Source organism: Mauremys mutica, chromosome 1, assembly GCF_020497125.1.
Source record: "Mauremys mutica isolate MM-2020 ecotype Southern chromosome 1, ASM2049712v1, whole genome shotgun sequence".
Taxonomy (NCBI): domain Eukaryota; kingdom Metazoa; phylum Chordata; order Testudines; family Geoemydidae; genus Mauremys; species Mauremys mutica.
In genome coordinates this window covers 73,972,916-73,992,631 of record NC_059072.1, presented here as the reverse complement: position 1 = coordinate 73,992,631, position 19,716 = coordinate 73,972,916, and the positions used below count along the sequence as shown (strand labels likewise).

At 38.8% G+C, this 19,716-nt stretch overlaps 1 protein-coding gene across 1 annotated transcript in view; it reads right to left on the bottom strand.

Moving 5' to 3' along the window:
- PTPRQ (protein tyrosine phosphatase receptor type Q) overlaps window positions 1–19,716 on the bottom strand; it is a 207,876-nt gene that overhangs the window by 9,173 nt on the left and 178,987 nt on the right. The window contains exons 54-60 of the mRNA XM_045002531.1: window positions 15,147–15,173; window positions 14,385–14,466; window positions 9,139–9,229; window positions 7,616–7,692; window positions 4,531–4,665; window positions 4,294–4,419; window positions 2,295–2,443 (exon numbers count right to left, since the gene is read on the bottom strand). Coding sequence (XP_044858466.1) covers window positions 2,295–2,443; window positions 4,294–4,419; window positions 4,531–4,665; window positions 7,616–7,692; window positions 9,139–9,229; window positions 14,385–14,466; window positions 15,147–15,173 — 687 coding nt within the window. The remainder of the gene's footprint in view (window positions 1–2,294; window positions 2,444–4,293; window positions 4,420–4,530; window positions 4,666–7,615; window positions 7,693–9,138; window positions 9,230–14,384; window positions 14,467–15,146; window positions 15,174–19,716) is intronic.

Below are 19,716 nucleotides of genomic sequence, written 5' to 3'. Positions count from 1 at the left end.
ATCAAGACTAGATGTCTTTCTAAAAAATTATGCTCTAGGAATAATTTTGGGGCAGTTCTATGACCTATGCTATACAGGAGATCAGACTAAGTGATCACCATGAATTCAAAACCTCGAAAAATAAATTTATCGTGAAAAGAAAATTGGGTGAAAACTAGAACCTTTATCCACCCTCTCACTCTGGTACCTTTATTGATTGGGATAAAATGGAATCTAGATGTGATCTATGACCTGGCTTTGGTTTTGCAAAGCCAAAGCCTGACTCATGAGGTGCAGCTAAATCAAAACTATCCTATTTAGCAAACTGTAGGAATGGGAAGGAGCCAAAAAGCTTTATATGAATCCCAACAAACTTTGCTGGTTTGAATGCAAGAAAACTGCAATCACAAGGTTCTGCAAAACTGAACCTTGGATTTCTTGGTGCATTTCTATTAAAACTAAACAAAACAAAGAGGAGTTCTATACAGTGAATTATTATACAAGAAAAAACGTTTGAAAAAAGGTGGGAATAGATAACTAGGCTGAAGTGGCAAGTCCAACACTCTTGTGGCTATGGGGTATTCTTCTTAATTAAGGGGTTTGAAAATTAACAGGGTTACCTTAAAATCATTCCCACATTTATAAGCAAGCAGTGCAAAAAATGCTGGGTAGGAGTAACATGATCATGTTTGCTCACCAAATGTGTGACTGCACTCTTTAAAAGCTGCAACATGAGAGAAACTCTGCTAAGAGGTATTATAGTAAATGAATCCTGTGGTTATGAGGACATGCGTTGCTGCTGCAAGGTCATAGTGACATAAGCAAGGGAACATCCTTAGTATGGGCTGGGGGCCAAATTCTCTGTCCCCTTTGCAACTCTCTGCAGTACAAAGGAGATGGAATCTGGCCCTATCTCCCATCTGAGGACAACCACCAGCACGGGGGGAGTCCTCAGAAGCATAGAGCCAGTGTAGTTGCCTCTTCCACTAGCCTCTAGTGTAGGGGTTGCGTTGGGAGCAGGGAAGAGAAGTGGTAGGAAAGCATTATGTTCCAGCAGTGGCCATTTGGTGGATGGTCCCTTAGTGACACTGACAGCTGGAGCCAGTTAGAGAAGTCCCAATGCATTATAGGCTGAACACAGATGAGGGATGGAGCAGAGAATTGAGAACTGAAACCAAATTGCTTAGTGTCCCCTCACACTGAGCACAACAGAGAATCTGGAACAGAGTTCTTAGCCTGAATCACTACTTCAGAATGTGCCCACTGAGTCAGTGGGGACACTGAAAGACTATCTTTCCACTGAGAGTGGAAAGAACTATATAAAATGCAGACCTGCTGACCACCTTACTGAAGAATTAGCCTTGTTCAGACACTGACTCTTTGAAACTATAGTGTAACGGTGTAGAGAATGAAATCAATGGGAGTGATGACAGCTGAACACATCTCAGAACCAGACCATGTATTTAGCTCCCCAACATATAGATTTGGGCATCTATTTTTAGGATCCAATTTTGAAATCTGGCCTTTGAATGTGAAAGGGATTGTAGATACAACCTTCCATTCCAAGTCTCCATTCTTTACTGGTTCCCATATAGTTTCTGTCTTCTGATAATATATCATATGTAGATTTTAAATAAACTTTTCAACATTTCTTCCTTAAAGAAAGCTACAATTATGGTAGAAATCATTAAAAAGTCAACATTTGTCAGGTGTTACCACACGCACATCTCCTATTTTAAGTAAACAGGAAATCTGAAATGAACTTTAATGTGACTGTATGGTAAGAGATATGTATCAGAGAGGTAGCCGTGTTAGTCTGGTTCTGTAAAAGCAGCAAAGAATCCGAAGAAGTGAGCTTTAGCTCACGAAAGCTCATGCTAAAATAAATTTGTTAGTCTTTAAGGTGCCACAAGTACTCCTGTTTTTTTTGCGGATACAGACTAACACGGCTGCTACTCTGAAAAGAATCCTGTGGCACCTTATAGACTAACAGACGTTTTGCAGCATGAGCTTTCGTGGGTGAATGCTCACTTCATCGGATGCAACCATGGTAAGAGAATAACTCTTTCAGTGACATCATATCAGTTGGATTGCATGGGGTAGAAGGGAAAACACAAACCAGTCTTCTACCTTCAAAAAGAGTTGAGGAACATTGCTTGGAAACTTGCACTGCAGCCAGGGCTAATACTCTGAATAAAAAAGCAGCCTTTTTTCCCCACTGCTTTCAATCTGGCAACTTTTCTGCATACTAATATTTACTTAAATGGTATAACACTTTAAACTGATTTCATGTATGTACTTAATTCTCTGCTTACCTGCAGTGAACAACCATAGGTGTGTTATCATGTGCTCGACTTGCACGGATCAGCTTGACAAAATGGATTAATGGTGCTGTAGTTTCAGGGACTCCATGTTCAGGCCAGGCAGTAAAGTTACACTGACGTACCATCATACAATCCCCATGCTGGGAAGCACAAATTAGATACAAGTTCTGTATTAGAATTTTGAAACAGACCCATATTAGATCTAGAAGTGAACTGTAACACCTGAGTTTCCCTAGCACATTCTTCTCAATAACCTTACCTAAAGAGGAAAGTTTGAGACGTACACTGTTGTCAAATGTACTAGCATCAGGAGATAACTTTTTGTGCATGGGTTTAATGACTGTTGTTTACGGGAATCTGGCAGTAGTCTGCCCATGGGAAAGTGTTAATGACCTCTGCCAGCAGGAGACTCAACTCTCCCCTTGACTTTACAAGCCAGACGGGACCTGGGTCCAATTTGCAGATTACAAGCTGAAGTGTCTCCAGGTCTTCTAGTAGCCCAATGAGCAAAGCTGGCTGAAACTCAATCAGAGAAGGTGTTCCATCTGACCTTTTCCTATACTGACTTGCTACTGTCATGGCAGTCAGCTGGTCCAAGTCCAATTACTCGTTGGCCAGAAAGCAGGTGGAAATTATATGTGAGTGACTACCCCACTATAGCAGTTATGATAATACATAAAAGCAGGAAGTGACAACCTGACTTCTTAACTACTGTATAACGCATAAGGACAATTTGGATTTATGTTAGTAAAGTAGGATGTGGTGACGGGGATTATGGATGCAAAATGTACATGTTGACTTGCATGGAAAAAACCTTAAATAAACAAACAATAACTCCATTTGTGGGTTTAAAACAAAGAGCAAACAAAGACAAAAATACAGGATACTTAATCGGCATATTGATAAATGGCACAATTTAAGGTGTAATGTATTTTAGTGACTGCATACAGAACACTTAGAGAGCATGACTTGTGTTTTCTGAAAGCCTCATATTGGTTAACAGATATGAATTTGTGTTTTGCCAGCATACATTTCTGGCTGTAAAGCCCCTTTTTACTGTGGCTGCTTCTGTGTTCTGTTTTAACTACAAAACAAATGTATTGTATCTCACAATCTTGATTTTAAACGTTTCATTGTTCTGTACTATGTACACAATGTATTCCTAGGAGTCTGATAATTGGGATGTTGCTTACTTGTCACCCGTTTCCACTAGTGTGTGCCAAGAAAAGATAATGCATCTTTATGTTTGGACATGGAGGGTCACATCCTGGGGTCTGGCAGAATTGCACACTATGTATGTCAGTGCTGGAGGTCCAAAGGAGGCATAGGATTGTCTTGGCCACTATATGCAGGACTGATTCCTGAGCCTAAGTGATCTTCTAGTAGTTACTGGCTGCTAATGGTTCCAAAAGCCTGAAACCACAGCTGTGGATCACAAGAGCATTGGGGCCTCCACGCCACTTCTCCTATTCCAGTACAGAACGTGCCAGTAGTGTTAAGACACCGAGAGCCACTTGTGTTGAGGTGAATCTCCTAGGGCTGGTTATGCCAGCTCTATAGTTCACTACTGCTGCTGATGCAGTACAAAGCAGCTGCACTGTTCCAGAGAATATCACCCTTGGTTGCTTTATCTGGGAGGGATGCATTAGAAGGGATTTTTATCATTCCCAATTTTTTATAATTACTCCTTTCCAGAAAAGATATTGAGATAGTCAGGTAGAAACTTTGACTCCCAGGGGATTAGAGATTCAGTATCCCTGATATTCTACTTCCTATCATCTGGGTTTCACATATCAGTTCCATGCAACAGAAACTGGAGACAATTTTCAAAAAGTTAAAAATATTCAGAAAAAACAGACAATGCAATGTATGCACATTTGGGATTAAAAGAAGAATTTTTAGGGACAGCTGAGTCGGATGGAACACATTTTACATTCACTGGAGATTTAAGAGTATATTTTTATAAAAGCATTTTTCAGTTTTCCCTTACCCTTTCAATTTTTAGATCCCTGATAGTCCAGTCTATGTGAATATCTTCCACTAATTTGGTAATCACTATATCTCCAAACACAGTCACTGGTTTGTTGTCTTCTGGCCAGTATTGGTGACATCTTACCTGCAGTCAGAGGACACTGCTTATTAACAATGAACATATATAATCGTGATAGAAAGAATATATAATTTACAGTTATTGCATGCATTGTTAACTGATATGCCGGTAACTTACCCGTCCTTTTTCAAAACATTGCGTAAGCATCACGAGCGTTTTTGCTCTAGTCTCCCACACCATTCTCCAGAAATCACCCACTGTTCCTGGTAATGGTCCCTGAGTAGCAATAAACTCATTTGGACACAAGTAGCCCTACAATGAAAACATTTAATATATATGGACATACACAAACAAAAAGTGTGTGTGTGTATGACTCATAATGATGCCTGCAGCCCTATCACCAGAGGTTGTGAATTTGTCAGATATATAAATTAAACAGGGATAGGCCAGCCAAGTTGTTGCATGGGAAACCTCCAAGGAAAGCCTAAGTGATGTGGATAATTCAATAGATGAGATTCTTTCCATTGAATAAATCTGTTCTCAGCCAATGCCCAAATATGTTAGAGGCCCTGTGCTACTGGAAGTGGCATCTTTTAAAAATATGTTAAATTGAAGTCATGGCTACTTACAGTCATTAAAAATATCCCTAGTTACAGCCTATGGCTGTATTACCTTTACTGCAGCGTTTCACCCATGATCTCGGGCAGCTGTGGCTGGGGGGCTGGGGGCATGGTTATGCAGCTCTATTAGTGCAAAACTGCTATGGATCCAGAGCTGTTGGGAGCCCACATACATTGCTTTGTCCTCCAATCGATCAGCCCAGGTTCAGAGGGCCTTTTTCCTGCCAAAGGGTTGGGGGGGACCTCAGCCCTGAAAAGTGATGTTCTAAGTCTCTCTCTGAGAGAAGATCCCCTGAAGTCACCCTGTGGGTTTTTCCATGGAAGGGATGATCTTGGTTTCTGTTTTTTTACATAATTCTAAAACAAATTAAAAGCACGAGAACAGTTTTTTCAAGCAGAGATTGCAGTACATGTGCCCCCTGGCTGTCCTTCCACAGGATGGAACCAGTTTTCTTAAAGGGGCCATTGGAGCACGAGGAGCGCTATGCATTATATAAAATTAAAAAAATAAATGTCATATTGCAGAGCTGATAGTCCATCATGGAGTTCTGGTAATTAAACAGAACAAACAGTGCAGAAGTTTATTAGCCTCATCAAAACTCCTCAATGGAATTACAGTCCTATAATTCACAGCTGCCTGTTATTTATTTGATATATAATATACATAACAGGTGGCAGTGAAGTGAGGAGCTATAACTCAGGGATGCAAAGCTCTGAGTTAATTATTTGCTTTCTCCCTTCATGGGTGAACCAGTAAAAATAAAAGTAGCATTCCAATTCCCACTTATTATATAGTATATACAAGGTGTTTCTTTCTATATCTATCTATCTACCTACTGCTAAGAGTTCTCCAATGCATGTATTTTTGCTTGCTTCTGACTTATGCAGGCATAATGCTTTTTGTCACCATTGATAGGATATTGCAGCTGCTAAGGCCACCAATTCTCTGAGCTATAGCTTTGCCCTTTACAGATCTCTCTCCCTGTCTTTCTCTGTGTGTGTGCACACATACACACACACACACACACACACACACACATCAAAGTTGTAGCTCTGAGAATTGGTGGCATTGGCAGCTGCAATATCCCATCAACGATGACAAAAGGCATTATGCCTGCATAAGTCAGAAGCAAGCAAAAATGCCTGCATGGGAGAGCTCTTCGCAGTAGCACTTTCCGCAGCCTTTTTGAAGGTGCTGTGTGAGCTTCCCAGCATCAGCTTTTGAGTACTAGCCAGTGAGGGGAAGAGTGGAGACCTGTCCATCCTCCACTCTACTCAGAACACCACCTCAGAGGCCCTGAGCATGGCAAACAGCACTACAGCTGTGTAACAGGATTTGTAACAGGGTGGAAGGTCTCTTCTGTTGACCCACCCGATTAGAACACTGTATAAAGCAATGAGTAAATTTTGCTGACTAATAGAAAGGAAGGATAATGTTTAAGACAGTGGGATGGGAGTCAGGACTCAAGAGACCAGTGTTCAATACCCAGCTCTGCTACAGACTTCCTGTATGACCTTGGGCAAGTCTCAGTGCCTCAGTTTCCTGTCTGTAACATGGAGATAATACTATTTTCTTTTACCTACTCTTTGCAGTCTCGTCTATTTATGTGGGAAGGCCGGCATGGCACAAATTGCCTCTTATTTTGTTTGTACTGTGTGTAGTGCAATGGGGTTTTGACCTCAGTTGGGGCCACTGTAATAAAAACAATAAATAATTATAATAATCATTGCAACAGGGATAGCTTGATTGTTTTATCAGGATTCACGAGGGGGCATTACCATGGTTCAGGCAAATAAGGGCAGAGGCAGGGAGATCCTGCAAAAAACCCTGAGAAACAGGTAAGTGTGGGGAGAAATGTTCTGCTATTATTACTTGAGTTACCAATAAAGCCAAACTCCAGGGAAGGCATTATTTGGAGCAGGGTGGGAATGACATCTATTCTATTCTGCAGAAAGATTGGAGGAAAGAGACACTGTGCTCTCTCCCCTCCATCAACAGAGTATTTTAATAACCTATTTTGTCTATGTTCAAACACATCAGCTTATTCAATTGTATTAAAATATTTTGGTAGCAGTTATGTCATTGAACAATATCACAGCTACTGTGTTGTCAGGTGGCACATTTACATTTTTCCTCAACAAAATTAGCACGAAATAATAAGGGCCACCATAAAAACATGTTATCTATTGTTACAGGAATATTCAGTTCACTGCTATTTATTTTTACATAGCATCTTTTATACAATACTCCAAAATCCTTAACTAAGAAATACAAAATAGCGCCATATCCGGCACCACTGACATGAATGGGATTTTCACAATTGGCTCCAATGGGAACAGGATGAGATAATTTCCAGAAATGAATTAGCTGAGTACACTTGTTTTACTATTAATAAACACAACCCAACAATAAAACTGAACAAATCAAATTAAATGTTTTAAAGCTAATTATGTTCAATGATACACTTGGACACATGAATTCATAGTGCTAGAAGTGACAGTGTGGCCACAGCAGCTGCAGTGGATGGAAAAAACATTAGAAGCATGTTCTGATATAAAATATATTCCCTTTTAAGTCACTTTGTAAAAGAAAATAAAAATAGAAAAAATGTGATGAGCATTATGAGAGACTTTCAACTTACAGACACATAGCTGGCATTGATGTAATCAGATCCTGGAATACCAGCATCAGCTATCAGCTTTACTCTGTTGTTATTATCTATAGCAGAAATAAAGTCTATTTAATTGAGATGTTTACCTGTAAACTACAGTGACATGCATCAGATGTTGCTATGATGCTGAGAATTCAAAATTAATGTTTACATTAGTTTAGCTAATTTTATTAAATCTACCTTGGCAAAACAGTACAGTAATTGCAACTCCCAAGAACTATTTAACCATCCTGTTTGGTTGTATAATTACTCTCCTTCCTTGCTCTTTTCATTTCAATGCATTTTTCTCATGATGATTATTTCTAATGCAAACGTCTAAGGCCCCAATCCTGCAATCTGAGGTATACAGGCCTGTTGTGCCTTTGACGAGGTGGTGCAATGGTGATGCGGTCTTATGTCTGGATCGGACTACAAGCCTGGGTCTAATCATTTATATTTGTTTGTTCTGTTATATTCTGCTACCACCAGGCCATATCCTGAGGTCCTTATTGAGCTTTAACTCATTCTTTAGCCAGGCAAACCCCTAAAACAGGAAGTCGGCGTAAGTGAGAACTGAATAAAAATTGAGGAAGGACCTCAGAATTTGGCTCATTATAAGTATATAGAAGTGATGAAAAATAGGAAAGATGTCATGTGTGAAAAAGATTCTGAATAGGTACATGCTGAAATCAGTTATCCATTTCCTGACATTTGCTTCTGCAAACCAGTAAAAAGAAAGGATATTATAAAATGAAAGATTTCTGAAGCACTTCTGACAATGTTATTGGGTAACACGAATATCAGTTCTTAGCAACTGTAAATTAGAGCACAGAATATGTGTTGAACCAGGCAGCAGATAACAGGAACAGCTGTTCTGTAAAGTTAATAGCACAGAATGTAGCTACATTAACAGAGGAATGCCATGCCCCCCATCTCACATCACAGTTAATGCTTAAAATAATAATGGCATTTCTTGTCTTATTAACTGAAAAATGAAGCAGTGTTGAGTACAGAGAGACAGACTCCTGTCTCCTGTGATAAAATCTAGCCTTGGCTTATAAGTTATCATACAGTCACTCTGATCTTCAATGGAACTCTTGCAGCATATTTGCAAGTAGCTGTAAGAAAGCATCACCAGGCTTCCAGGGAAAACAAATGCATAAACATGTGGATTTTACACTTAACTTACTTTTAACTAAGGGGAAAAGTCCAGGAAGAATGTTAAAGAGTTTGCTACTTGGGTTAAATTACAAAGCTAAGAAACTATTCGGGCTACAATTTCTTGCACCTGCATGTTAAAGCTTGTGAGAGCAAGTTGAAAGCCATTTACAAAGAACCCTTACTCAAACAAGTGAACAAAAACAGATTAGTTGATAGTAAACTGTAATATAACATGTACATTATTATAGTTACATATCAGAGAGACCCAATGAAAAATTCAGATGCATTCCAAACATACACTGTACTTCTACAGTTAGAGAGTAAAAAAGAGAGACCAGTTAGTAAAGACATACATGGCTTTATGTTTGGAAAGCGATTCTTAGACCTGTTCCAAGGCAGATCAGCATCAGTTGAAGCAAGGTCTTGAAGAAACTTGGGAAGTTCCTGTAAAATAATGTATATTTGTTAGAAAGCCTTTAAATTTGCTTTGTGTTCTCTATTACAAATGGATCAGTAATATAATTTCCCCTCATATGGTCACTCCAGTAAAAGGAAGTTATATGATATGTTACACTTCTAAGGGCAGCTGGAGACACTGCAGAAGCATTTCACCTCACCGTCAACCCTAGCTACATCCACACTGTCAGATGCAGAGCTGCAGAAAACACCGTCAAGTTGAACAATTTAAGCTTACATGAACTTTCACCTTTAAAAGTCTGGATAAAGTCAGACTATCACCTTTTGTGTTTTTTCCTGTCTTTTCATGATGCAATATAATGTGGTAACAATATCTTATGTGATTCAGCCTTACTTTTGAGTAATGCCTTTTCCTAATTCCTGTAGCTTGGGAGAGCTCTTGCCACAGCATGAGAACCAGTGAGCATTTAATCAAATAGAGACAACTGGCAATTAGTTATTGCTCACTGACCTGTTCCTGAGGGGGTTGGACAGAGTTATTTCAGTAGCAAGTGAATCATAGTTTCATAACTGTTCATGAATTCTATTACTCAGGGGCAAAGACAGATGAATCATTTGAAGGGAAGAACTTGTTTAATGAAATTATATTATATATAAAAGCAGAGTTTCCTAGAACCTAAAAGGGTGAAGTGGAAAATATTCCATGAAGTCTGCTATGGGCCATCAAATGGAGACAAAATTTATGTGTGATTATTAATTTACCATGATGATGGGCAATACAGAAAAACCCTTAGACAGACCTAATTTACCCACTTTCTTCTGTTTGCAAATTATCCATAACCAGACTAACTTTCATATTTTTCTTCATTATTTGATTAATGGTTTATATAAGCATATTTCAACCTATGGATTGCTCACAAATGATTAGCTGTACCTATTGTTTTAACTATTTGTTATTGATAATTTGCCATTTGTGCTGTGTAACTGATCAACTCCTTCATTGAATATTATTTCTGCTCCCTGGTTGAATTATCCCCAAAGCCAGAAGAGCTTTCAAGATTGCTGTGCCAACAATCTGATGTCAATTCTTGTCAAATGCAAGTCTGCTTGAGATTTCATGATAGGTTTCCCTTCTATGAATATTCTTGTGACAAGAATTTCATGTACAGATATTCACAAACAGCAAATAATATAAATCATAAATAATGTCAAAGTGCAATGGTGTTTGTTATTCAAGTTATTCTTCACAAATACTCATTTTAAGCATTCACACAGACCTACTTGGTGTCTTCAGTTATTGAGGACAACATAATTTACTGTACTTCATTTTCTTATTAGATTTTATTAATATTTGTAATAAAATATAAGAATTGCCATAATGAAACAAGCCAGCCAACAATAAGCAAACTAGTCCATCTAGTCCAGTATCCTATGTCCAACAATTGTTAAAGTCTGATGCTCAGAGGAGGGTTCAAAACCATCACAGTGTGTCATATGGTGTGCAATTATATTCAATGGGAAATATCATCCTATTTCCAGCTAATGAGAAGTCTATGCCCTGAACCAGCAAGACTGGATGGCCTTTATCATTTTATCCTAGATAGTACAACTGCAGGTGCTGTTCTTCTAGAAAGGAAGGAGGGTCTTATGGTTAAGGCACAGGATTCAGCATTAGGAAACAGGAGTTCTATTCTTAGCAGTGTCATGTTCTTCTTGTGAAATCACACAGGAAGAAATCACTGCAAAGAGCAATTAGGTGCTCATCATCCATTGAAAGTCAATGAGAGTTGTGTGACTCACTCCCACTTGTGCTTTTGAAAATCTCTCCTTTAATCTCCATAGGTCCATATGCCTCTATACAACTCAGCGATTTTATTCACTCTTTCCACAGAAAAGGTTAGCAATTCACCCTCTACATTTACAAATCTCCTTACATATAATAGTTGACATTACCTCAATGTATGTTAAAGACTTAAACAACGTGGTTACCAGACACAAAGTTAATACAAAACTAAAGAAAATGCTGTCACATGTTACAGAACACACATGTTAAGAAAGAGAATGGATTTAGCTATGGTTTCATCCCCTAAATTAATAATGTCTATTGTAAATCTTGCCCTGGATTAAACCTGTGGCCATTCCCAAAATTGATTCTTTCTTCATAGTCAATAGTGTTTCTCTCTTTTGTAAATAACATTTTAATTTATAAAACAGTAATGCCCTGATCTTGCAACTGGCTTCACTTGGGAGGACCCCTGCACCCAGGAAGAGCCCAGTTGATTTCTAGGGGTTGAAATCAGGATGCAATAATGGCAGGAAAGTAAAGCTGGAAATGGACAAGTTATAATTTCCTGTATTCATAAAGGGTAATATTCTCCTCTCTTCATACAAAGCTTCTATAATTGGATTTTGTGTGGGAAAGTAAGCAGGGGTGTTGGGAGGAGGCATTCTCCCAAGGTCTCTGGTCGTTTGCAGGAGTTTGGGCCATTATTTCCATGTTAAGTGCATATGAGCCTGACTTTAACTTGCTAATTTGAGTCTGCAGCAGAGAGCCCTCTGCAGTGCAGAGGCGTCCTGTGTTGCTGCTCTAACTATGCCCCCATGCCTTGATCTGCCCCATCACAGCATTTAACTGGTGCTAATGGCCTTGTGCCAGCTCTCTGCACCAGGATGAATTTCACCCCAACTGATTATTTTAGCACAGGATAAAGATTATTTGGAGTCTCAAATTCAGTGATGATTTGTTACAGAAGGAATGTTTCTCTGTAGGTTTATAAACCTAACAGATAGTTCATTTATGCTGTATATATTAGATAACTTTTATGGGAGTATGGGGACTTTTGTTGAAATTATATTTGGAGGTAGTTGGAGGTATTCATTAATAGCACTTAGAAAATATATTGTTAAATACTCACCATAACAGCATCAAATGCTACACAAGCCTGATTTTGCATAGGTCTCAGGAGACATGCCAAACCTTTAGAAAACTGAGGAATCAGAAAATGGGTGAAGCTGGCCCACCACCAGTTAGCATGACTCCTTACAGCCTCCTTGTCTGCACAGTTGACTGATATGCCCTCCACAGGAGCACAACCTGCCCCGAGTGCTGTATGGCCTCAGATAAGCCATCTGGCAGATCTTTGCTACATTTTGGACTTGGGGAAGCTGAAATACAGTACAAACCCAAGGGGCACATAACAATTTTGACTATGTCTACACTGCACTCTAAGCCTGGGCTCTGGCTCAGATTTGAGCCCAAGCCTGGCTTCTGTCCACACACAAATCAGTCTGACTTGAATTAAGAAGCACTCAGGACCTGGGTCCTAGGACCATACTAGGGAGTGGGACCTGCTGGGACTTGGGTCCAATTCCTGTAATTTTGCAGTGTATTTGAGTCAGAAGATCTGCATGGTTGGCATGGCTGTGAGACTTAGGTCCAGCAACTATAAGGCCAGATTTACAATGCAGCGTGGATGCTCAAGTGTGGGCTTGAAACACCGATTTCATAAGCCTAGGTCCCACTAACCTGGGTTTACAATGCAGTGCAGACATAGCCTTTGGTTAACTAAGAGTTCAGTTAATAATTTGGTTAAATTAGGTTTTTGCTACATGTATTTGTCTAAGTTTTAAAAAATGCTCATACGACTACTACTTGATAGAACATTACGGTTTATGTTAGATTTTAAGTCATTTCAATGCTGTAACCTTTAACCCTATAATTGTTGTGAAACTTTAATGCCTAAAAGGTAACATTAGAAACTTTCCAGTGATGAACTTTAAAATGTGAACATGTCATTGCTAGGAAAACTTTTCATCTGCTCAGTCATGCATAATATAATTATAATCGCTCCTGTTCTAGTGAAATAACACGTCTATTCCTGAAAAAAAAAAGCTTCCTCTGCATTACTGCTCAGAAGAATTTTATGGTGCTTTTTTATTATTATTAAATCCAGTCCAATAAGACTTAAAGAGCATAGCCAAAAAGCTGTAGGAAATACCATTAATCTTTTCACACTTTTGTTGTTGTTCCCTGAGAAACTGAAATATTATAATCTAGTAGTATAAAAGTCTATTGTTTGATCCTTCATTTTTAGAAATCCAAATAGTAAGCAATTCATGACAAATCTATAAATCCAAAATGGTAAAGTCACTGGAGATTGACAAATTATTTTTGTGATAGCAAATAACTGCATGTGTTAGACATGATGATGATAAAGATTCTGAAATAACAAAAAGAGCAGATAAAGTGTAAAAAGTAATTTAAATGTGATAGCCATAAAAGAGAAGTTACTTAAGAAAACAGTGAAAAGTTTAGTTGAGGTTTAAATGTAGTTTTGAAATTGTATATTTATTATATAGATGTCATGTGGGCTTTGAAAACCAATCATTTTTCAACAGGAGTCAGACGACTTGCAGAGTTACTGGCTCAAATGCTGCTGGCCATAGCCACATGAGCAGTTCCAGTCCCACTGAGGCTCTTCATAAGAGCAAGACAAGTAGGATTTGGTCTATTATTTATAAAGAAATCAAAGTGTATGGCCCAGTCATGCTCCCATTGAAGCCAATGACAAAATTCCCATTGACTTTTATGGGAACATGATCGGGCCCTGAACCTTTCACGAAATAAATGTCAGCTATGTATACTGGGCTTTTATTCTTGGAGCAAATGATGTTGTTTAAAGTGGTTACATATATCTGAATGAAACCTGTATAAAATCAGTTACAATCCAATACATATCATATCCTGATCTAAGCATAAAGATCTGATAAATATTTTTTTTCAAAATTGAACAATATCGTGATATGTAAAGCAAAAAAACCAAAAAAAAAACAAAGCTGTAAACCAAATATTCTCAAACTACGTGACTATTGCTACAATTTTTTAGAATTATCACTTTAATGTCACAATCTAGCTGACTACTGAGGCTGGTGTCATGGCAGGAAGGGCTATAGAAGATCATCTTCTGCTGACATACTAGGTGAATAATTCTGTTCAGGTTGCAATGAAGACTGCACAACCTAAATCAGTGTAATATTACTTTCTAAACAATCAACCTAGTAATTGGGTATTGATTATCAAGGCCAGAATCCTTCTGGCCTTGCATGCTTAAAATGGACATGAAATGTGACACATGAAACGACTGGAGGTCTTGCAATGTTGTGACAACTGCTAGTAACATACCGAAAATTCTTCTTGAAACTTTAGGTTGTTGTCTGTGCAAAGTTCTTCAACATGTTGTAGGAAGGATTTCTTGCTTATTGGCCTAGAAGTAAAGACAGGGGTTACACACATGTGAAAATTGGGTTTTGGTGTGTTTGTTTTTCGTTTAACTGCTAGCTTATCAAAAGAAATTGTTATCCAGTTTAAAAATAACTGATATTTACAGAGATAAAATAACATTATATAAATCACTGACAGTGTGATTATTTGATTTGTTTAGAGCATTTCAAACTAAGAGCATCTTCTCGCTCAATTACTCCTCCTGTTCTAGTTTTTAGCTTTAATGTCCTGTTGAGTGGGATTGTTTATTTTAATAAATGTAGCATTCCAAGGCAGAGTTTTGATATTAATGAAGTTTGTAAGATTATCATTGTAGTCTAAAGTACAATAATATCTCTTTGTCGCACAGAAAACATTTTATACATTGCAAGGTTTTAGACGTATAAAATATTGCAGTGACCTCATTCTCATAATGACATGGTTTTTAAACCCCAAGGAGTTTAAATATCCCTGTATTACTTCCCAAGCTAAAACACAGACATGCAGGCTTCACCCCAGAGAGAGAGAAAGCATTTCTCCAGTTACCATGCAATTAGTCATGCTTTTATGATTTATACGCAGCTTGGAGTTTTTTCTAATAAACATAGAAAAAGGAACCACACATTCACACTCAACAAACTAGTGAATTGATAGCCATAATATAAAAATCTTTAATCAACTTACTTGATGGATTTTCTATAACTAAGTAACCTGTAACAGAGATTGTGTTAAATGCAGTAAGTCGTGAATCAGAGAATAGAGTGCATTCTGATAAGGCTTTAGATGCAAAATTTAAATAACTAAAGAATCAGAGCAAAACTAATTTCTTCCATGGATTGGGATAATATTGTATTTTAGATGTATTGGATAACTGTGTTATTGAACTCTTACTTTATGTATTTATAAGTATAGCTGATGCAGTTTCAGCCTATTATTATCTTCAGATCATTTTACCAATGTTCTGTTGTAAAAATGCTCACTGGCCCAAGAAATCCACACATCAGGTACACTGCTTTACTTACATTGGTCATTCCATTGTTTTGCATTAAGGATATAGTATAAAATGAAATGTGTTAATGTCATTCTTTTAGGGGCAAATTCAGAGACTCACTGTCAAGCCCAAGTAGCACAGATGAGCATTTGGGTGATAAAGGAAACTTGCCTCCCAGACCACATAGCGTCTCTGGGGATGCTCAAGAAGACTACTCAGTGCACAAAGCCTGTTGTAGCTCCAACATAAAAACGGCCGTACCGGGTCAGGCCAAAGGTCCATGTAGCCCAGTATCTGTCTACCGACAGTGGCCAATGCCAGGTGCCCCAGAGGGAGTGAACCTAACAGGCAATGATCAAGTGATCTCTCTCCTGCCATCCATCTCCATCCTCTGACAAACAGAGGCTAGGGACACCAATTTTTACCCATCCTGGCTAATAGCCATTTATGGACTTCACCACCATGAACAACATGTGCCCATCTTTCAAATCTTTGAGTTTTGTGACTATATAGAAGCTAAATGGATAAAGCCAAAAGGTTTTCAAAAACCGGTGAGTAGGTTTCTAACTCCATATTTAAGCTATATAAGTGGCCTAACTTCAATGGGAGTTTCTGAGTGCTCAGCAAATTTGAAAATCAGGCTACATATTTAGACTCCAAAGGCTGATCGTTCAGGGGTATTTCATACTGAGGTACACTGAAGGATCAGGGCCTAAATGTTCTATTTTCTTCTACATAGGTTCTGATACTGCGCTTATTACCGTAGTATGTGAGCACCTTCCAGAGGTGCATCAAGCACTATCAATTTAGGGCCCTAATTTCAAGGTACTCAGATTTGCAAGTCTTGCCTAAAAATCGCTAGCAATTCAAATTCAAATTGAAAAATGTTGGTTCTTCAAAAATTTACACCTTTAACATTTTTCTCTTTAAAATTGCATATGCTTGGAAATTAAACTAATTAAAATGTATTTAACATATTTACCTCTGGAATGCTTTAAGTCATGTAAATAATCATATGGCTTTCCTTTAATCATCTTATTAAGAATTTGTTTTTAAGAAGCTGTACTTTAACATTTTTTAGAAAATCGCTGTCTCCTATCCTTTGTAATAAATATATTTTAGAAAAAGAGAAATGGAAATATGAATGAGAAACAAAAACAATATTAAAACAACTACAGAGCCATATACTATTAAAATATCTGCATAACACTAGAGAAGTTAATGTCTAGGCTACACTATATGTGCACTGGCGACATATTTTGTGTTGATATGGTCATTTTTTCAAAACAATGTAAACTGGCTAGTGTGACCAAATTACAGGAAATCTGTATCCAAAATAAGGCTTACAAAGAACTTGGTTCTGTCCCATTGAAGTTAAAGGGAAATTTGGAACTGACTTCAGTAGGAGTAGGATTACACCCAAAGTGCCCAACCAGGACTATTAAGGCAGAGGTACAAATCCAGAATGGGCTGAAAAAGGGAGTGAAGCATGATAAAGCATTGACACCTTCTGCATGACCACAGAACTTCCCTGTGGAGTCTGTTCACAAGTTTCACTAGGTACTTATTGTATTCTGGTCTTACTCTATGGCCAAGCCTGCATTTACTTGGCACACAAACCTTGGCAGCTTCACAGAACTAAAGTTTTTTCAAGGAGAGACTAATCTTAAATAATTATGCCAATGTATTGGGCACAGATGTGCTAGCCTTTGAACATCAGGCACTCCTCTCTCTTTATAATTTTATTGGACAAAATTCTTAGCAGATTCTGCAAAAAATGCTGCTTGCTCTTCCTTTATATTTGAATTCCCCATCTTCCCCAACGGAATAAAAGTCATGTCCCAATCAACATCCCAATAATTGCTGAGATTCTGTTGTCTTCACTCCTCTGAAACTGCTTGTGTTTAGTAACTTACTGCACTGATAGTTCTTTCATTTGGGAATTGACATTCAATTTACACATCACATGAGCATCCAGAATATGACACTTAGCGCCTTTGTGGTCAAGATATAGTGAACCCTACAGCCAAGAACACTGAGACAGGACCATCACCAACATCCTTTGCACTCTCATTGGCAGTGCAACAAGGGAAGTCAAGCACTGAATAGGCATGGAGACAAAACGTGTGTCCTTCTAGCTCATGTACGTGTTGCTAACCAGAAGATTTCTATGTTCAGTTCTGGTCATCTGGCACCTTTCACAAGCACTAAATGTTTTTTAAGTAGTTGGGCTAATTGAGTGCCTAAAGTTTGACACTTACCTCCATAATTAGACACCTACATGAAGGGTCTGATTTTCAGAAGTACTAAGCTTTCACAGCTTCCTATGGAGCTAGTGGGGGGATACATAGGGGCTCAGCGCCTGTGAAAATCAGGCCATTTAGTACCCATATGTGGATTTTGATGCGTGATCTGAGGCTTTTGAAACCTTGTTGTATAAGGAGCTTTACAATGAGTGAACTGTGCCATGATGAGTGTTCTCATCCAAAATAGCTCAATGGAGTTTTGCATAGCACAATGATGCTTGGTTGCAAACTTTCAGGGGTTTAAAAATTCAGCTTATTTTTCTCAATATTTCTAAAATTTAACATTGTGATAAGAGGTAACAGTTTTATCTTCTTACAGCATTTTTTAACGTACAAACACTAGTCTGCCAACAGTGCAGCTTCACTCACTTTCCAGTCTTCTGTATGAAACATCATGATGCAAATATCATCAGATCATGAAAAGTACAACTCATACTCAGACTGTAAAGTGACAACTTCTCCTATTTCAACAGGATAATTTAACATTTCCATTTAAAGGGGGGGAGTAAAGCATTCTCTAAACTCAGATTTTTGAGTTGCTTTAAATCAGATTTTCTTTTTAAACAGTGTATTGTTTCACATATGGGAGTTTTTGAAGTCTATCAAAAATCTGAATCCCACTCAAATTACTTCTGATTTGTGTTGGCAATGGTAACTGAAGACCATATAGTCACACAGACTCAGCATTCTCTCTGGGTCAATCAGTTGAAATCTATAGGGAATTAAAACTTTGTCCAAATGGAAAACCACAGAAATTAATATGTAGATTAAAGGCTTAACTCATAAGCACCATTGACACTTGCTAGGAATAACTGAGGAACTAATTTTTAACAAGTTAATTGAGACCTACATAGGGCTTAACCCTTCATGAGTGATCAAGGGCGATGGGGAGAGGATATCAGGCTCATTCCCTTCAACTGCACAGTGGCCAGGCAACATCTTGGTCCTTGGTACACTAAACTGAGGGAATGTAGCACTGACAGTTGCACTAGAACCTCTATAGGGGGCATGCAGGGGCAATGATAGAACCCTGCCCTCTTCCCCTCAACCCCATCCACAGAAGAGCTGGGCTTGCATGGGGAAAGGGAAAGTGTGCCCCATACCTTTTAAAGGGTATGACAGATGCTGCTGTTGTATGCATGTCCCCCACATCACAAAGTATTGCATCTGCCTCAGGCACAATGCACCCCGGAGCTGCTGCTAATATGAAGCCCCTCCTGTCTTATGCACATATCAGTACGGACAGGAACTTGAAACCATAACCTACTCCTGTCAATCCAAACTGTCTGGGTAAATGTCAGCCAGGTACTTTGTGAGTGGAGAAATGGCCTTTTGTTGCATATTTGTAGTGCCTAGAACAGTGGTCCCCAACCTTTTCGTCTGGCAGGTGCCAGACGAAGGACCGTGGCGGCGGTGGAGCATCCGCCAAATTTCTGCGGCATTTTGGCGGCAACGCCTCTCGATGACATTGCTTGTCGGCGGCAAGCGGTGTCATCGAGAGGCATCGCCGCCGAAATGCTGCAGAAATTCGGTGGCATTTCAGCAGATGCTTGACCGCCGGACAGGACGCGGGCGCATTTAGATGCCCCCGCGGGCGCACCGTGTTGGGGACCCCTGGCCTAGATCATTCTGTGTGAGTTGTGTGCCAATGTCAGTTGTGGCAGGGTGGCTGCCACACATAAGGTAGCTATCATATGAGGCATCGTTGGGTAGAACATCCTTTGAATGTGCAATGTTCATACAATACTTTCAGTGGATGCCTCAGCAGATCTCATAGCCCTGATGCTCACACTCATCTTACATATGGTTTGCATGGACGGTGGGTGCAGTTAAAATATTTTGTTTTTAATCTTTTTACTGGTAGATAAACAAGATTTTATTAGTTTAAGTAGGTAATCGCTACACGTATAATGGAGAATACTGCCAGAACCAGTAATATCGTATCTACTGGTCAACA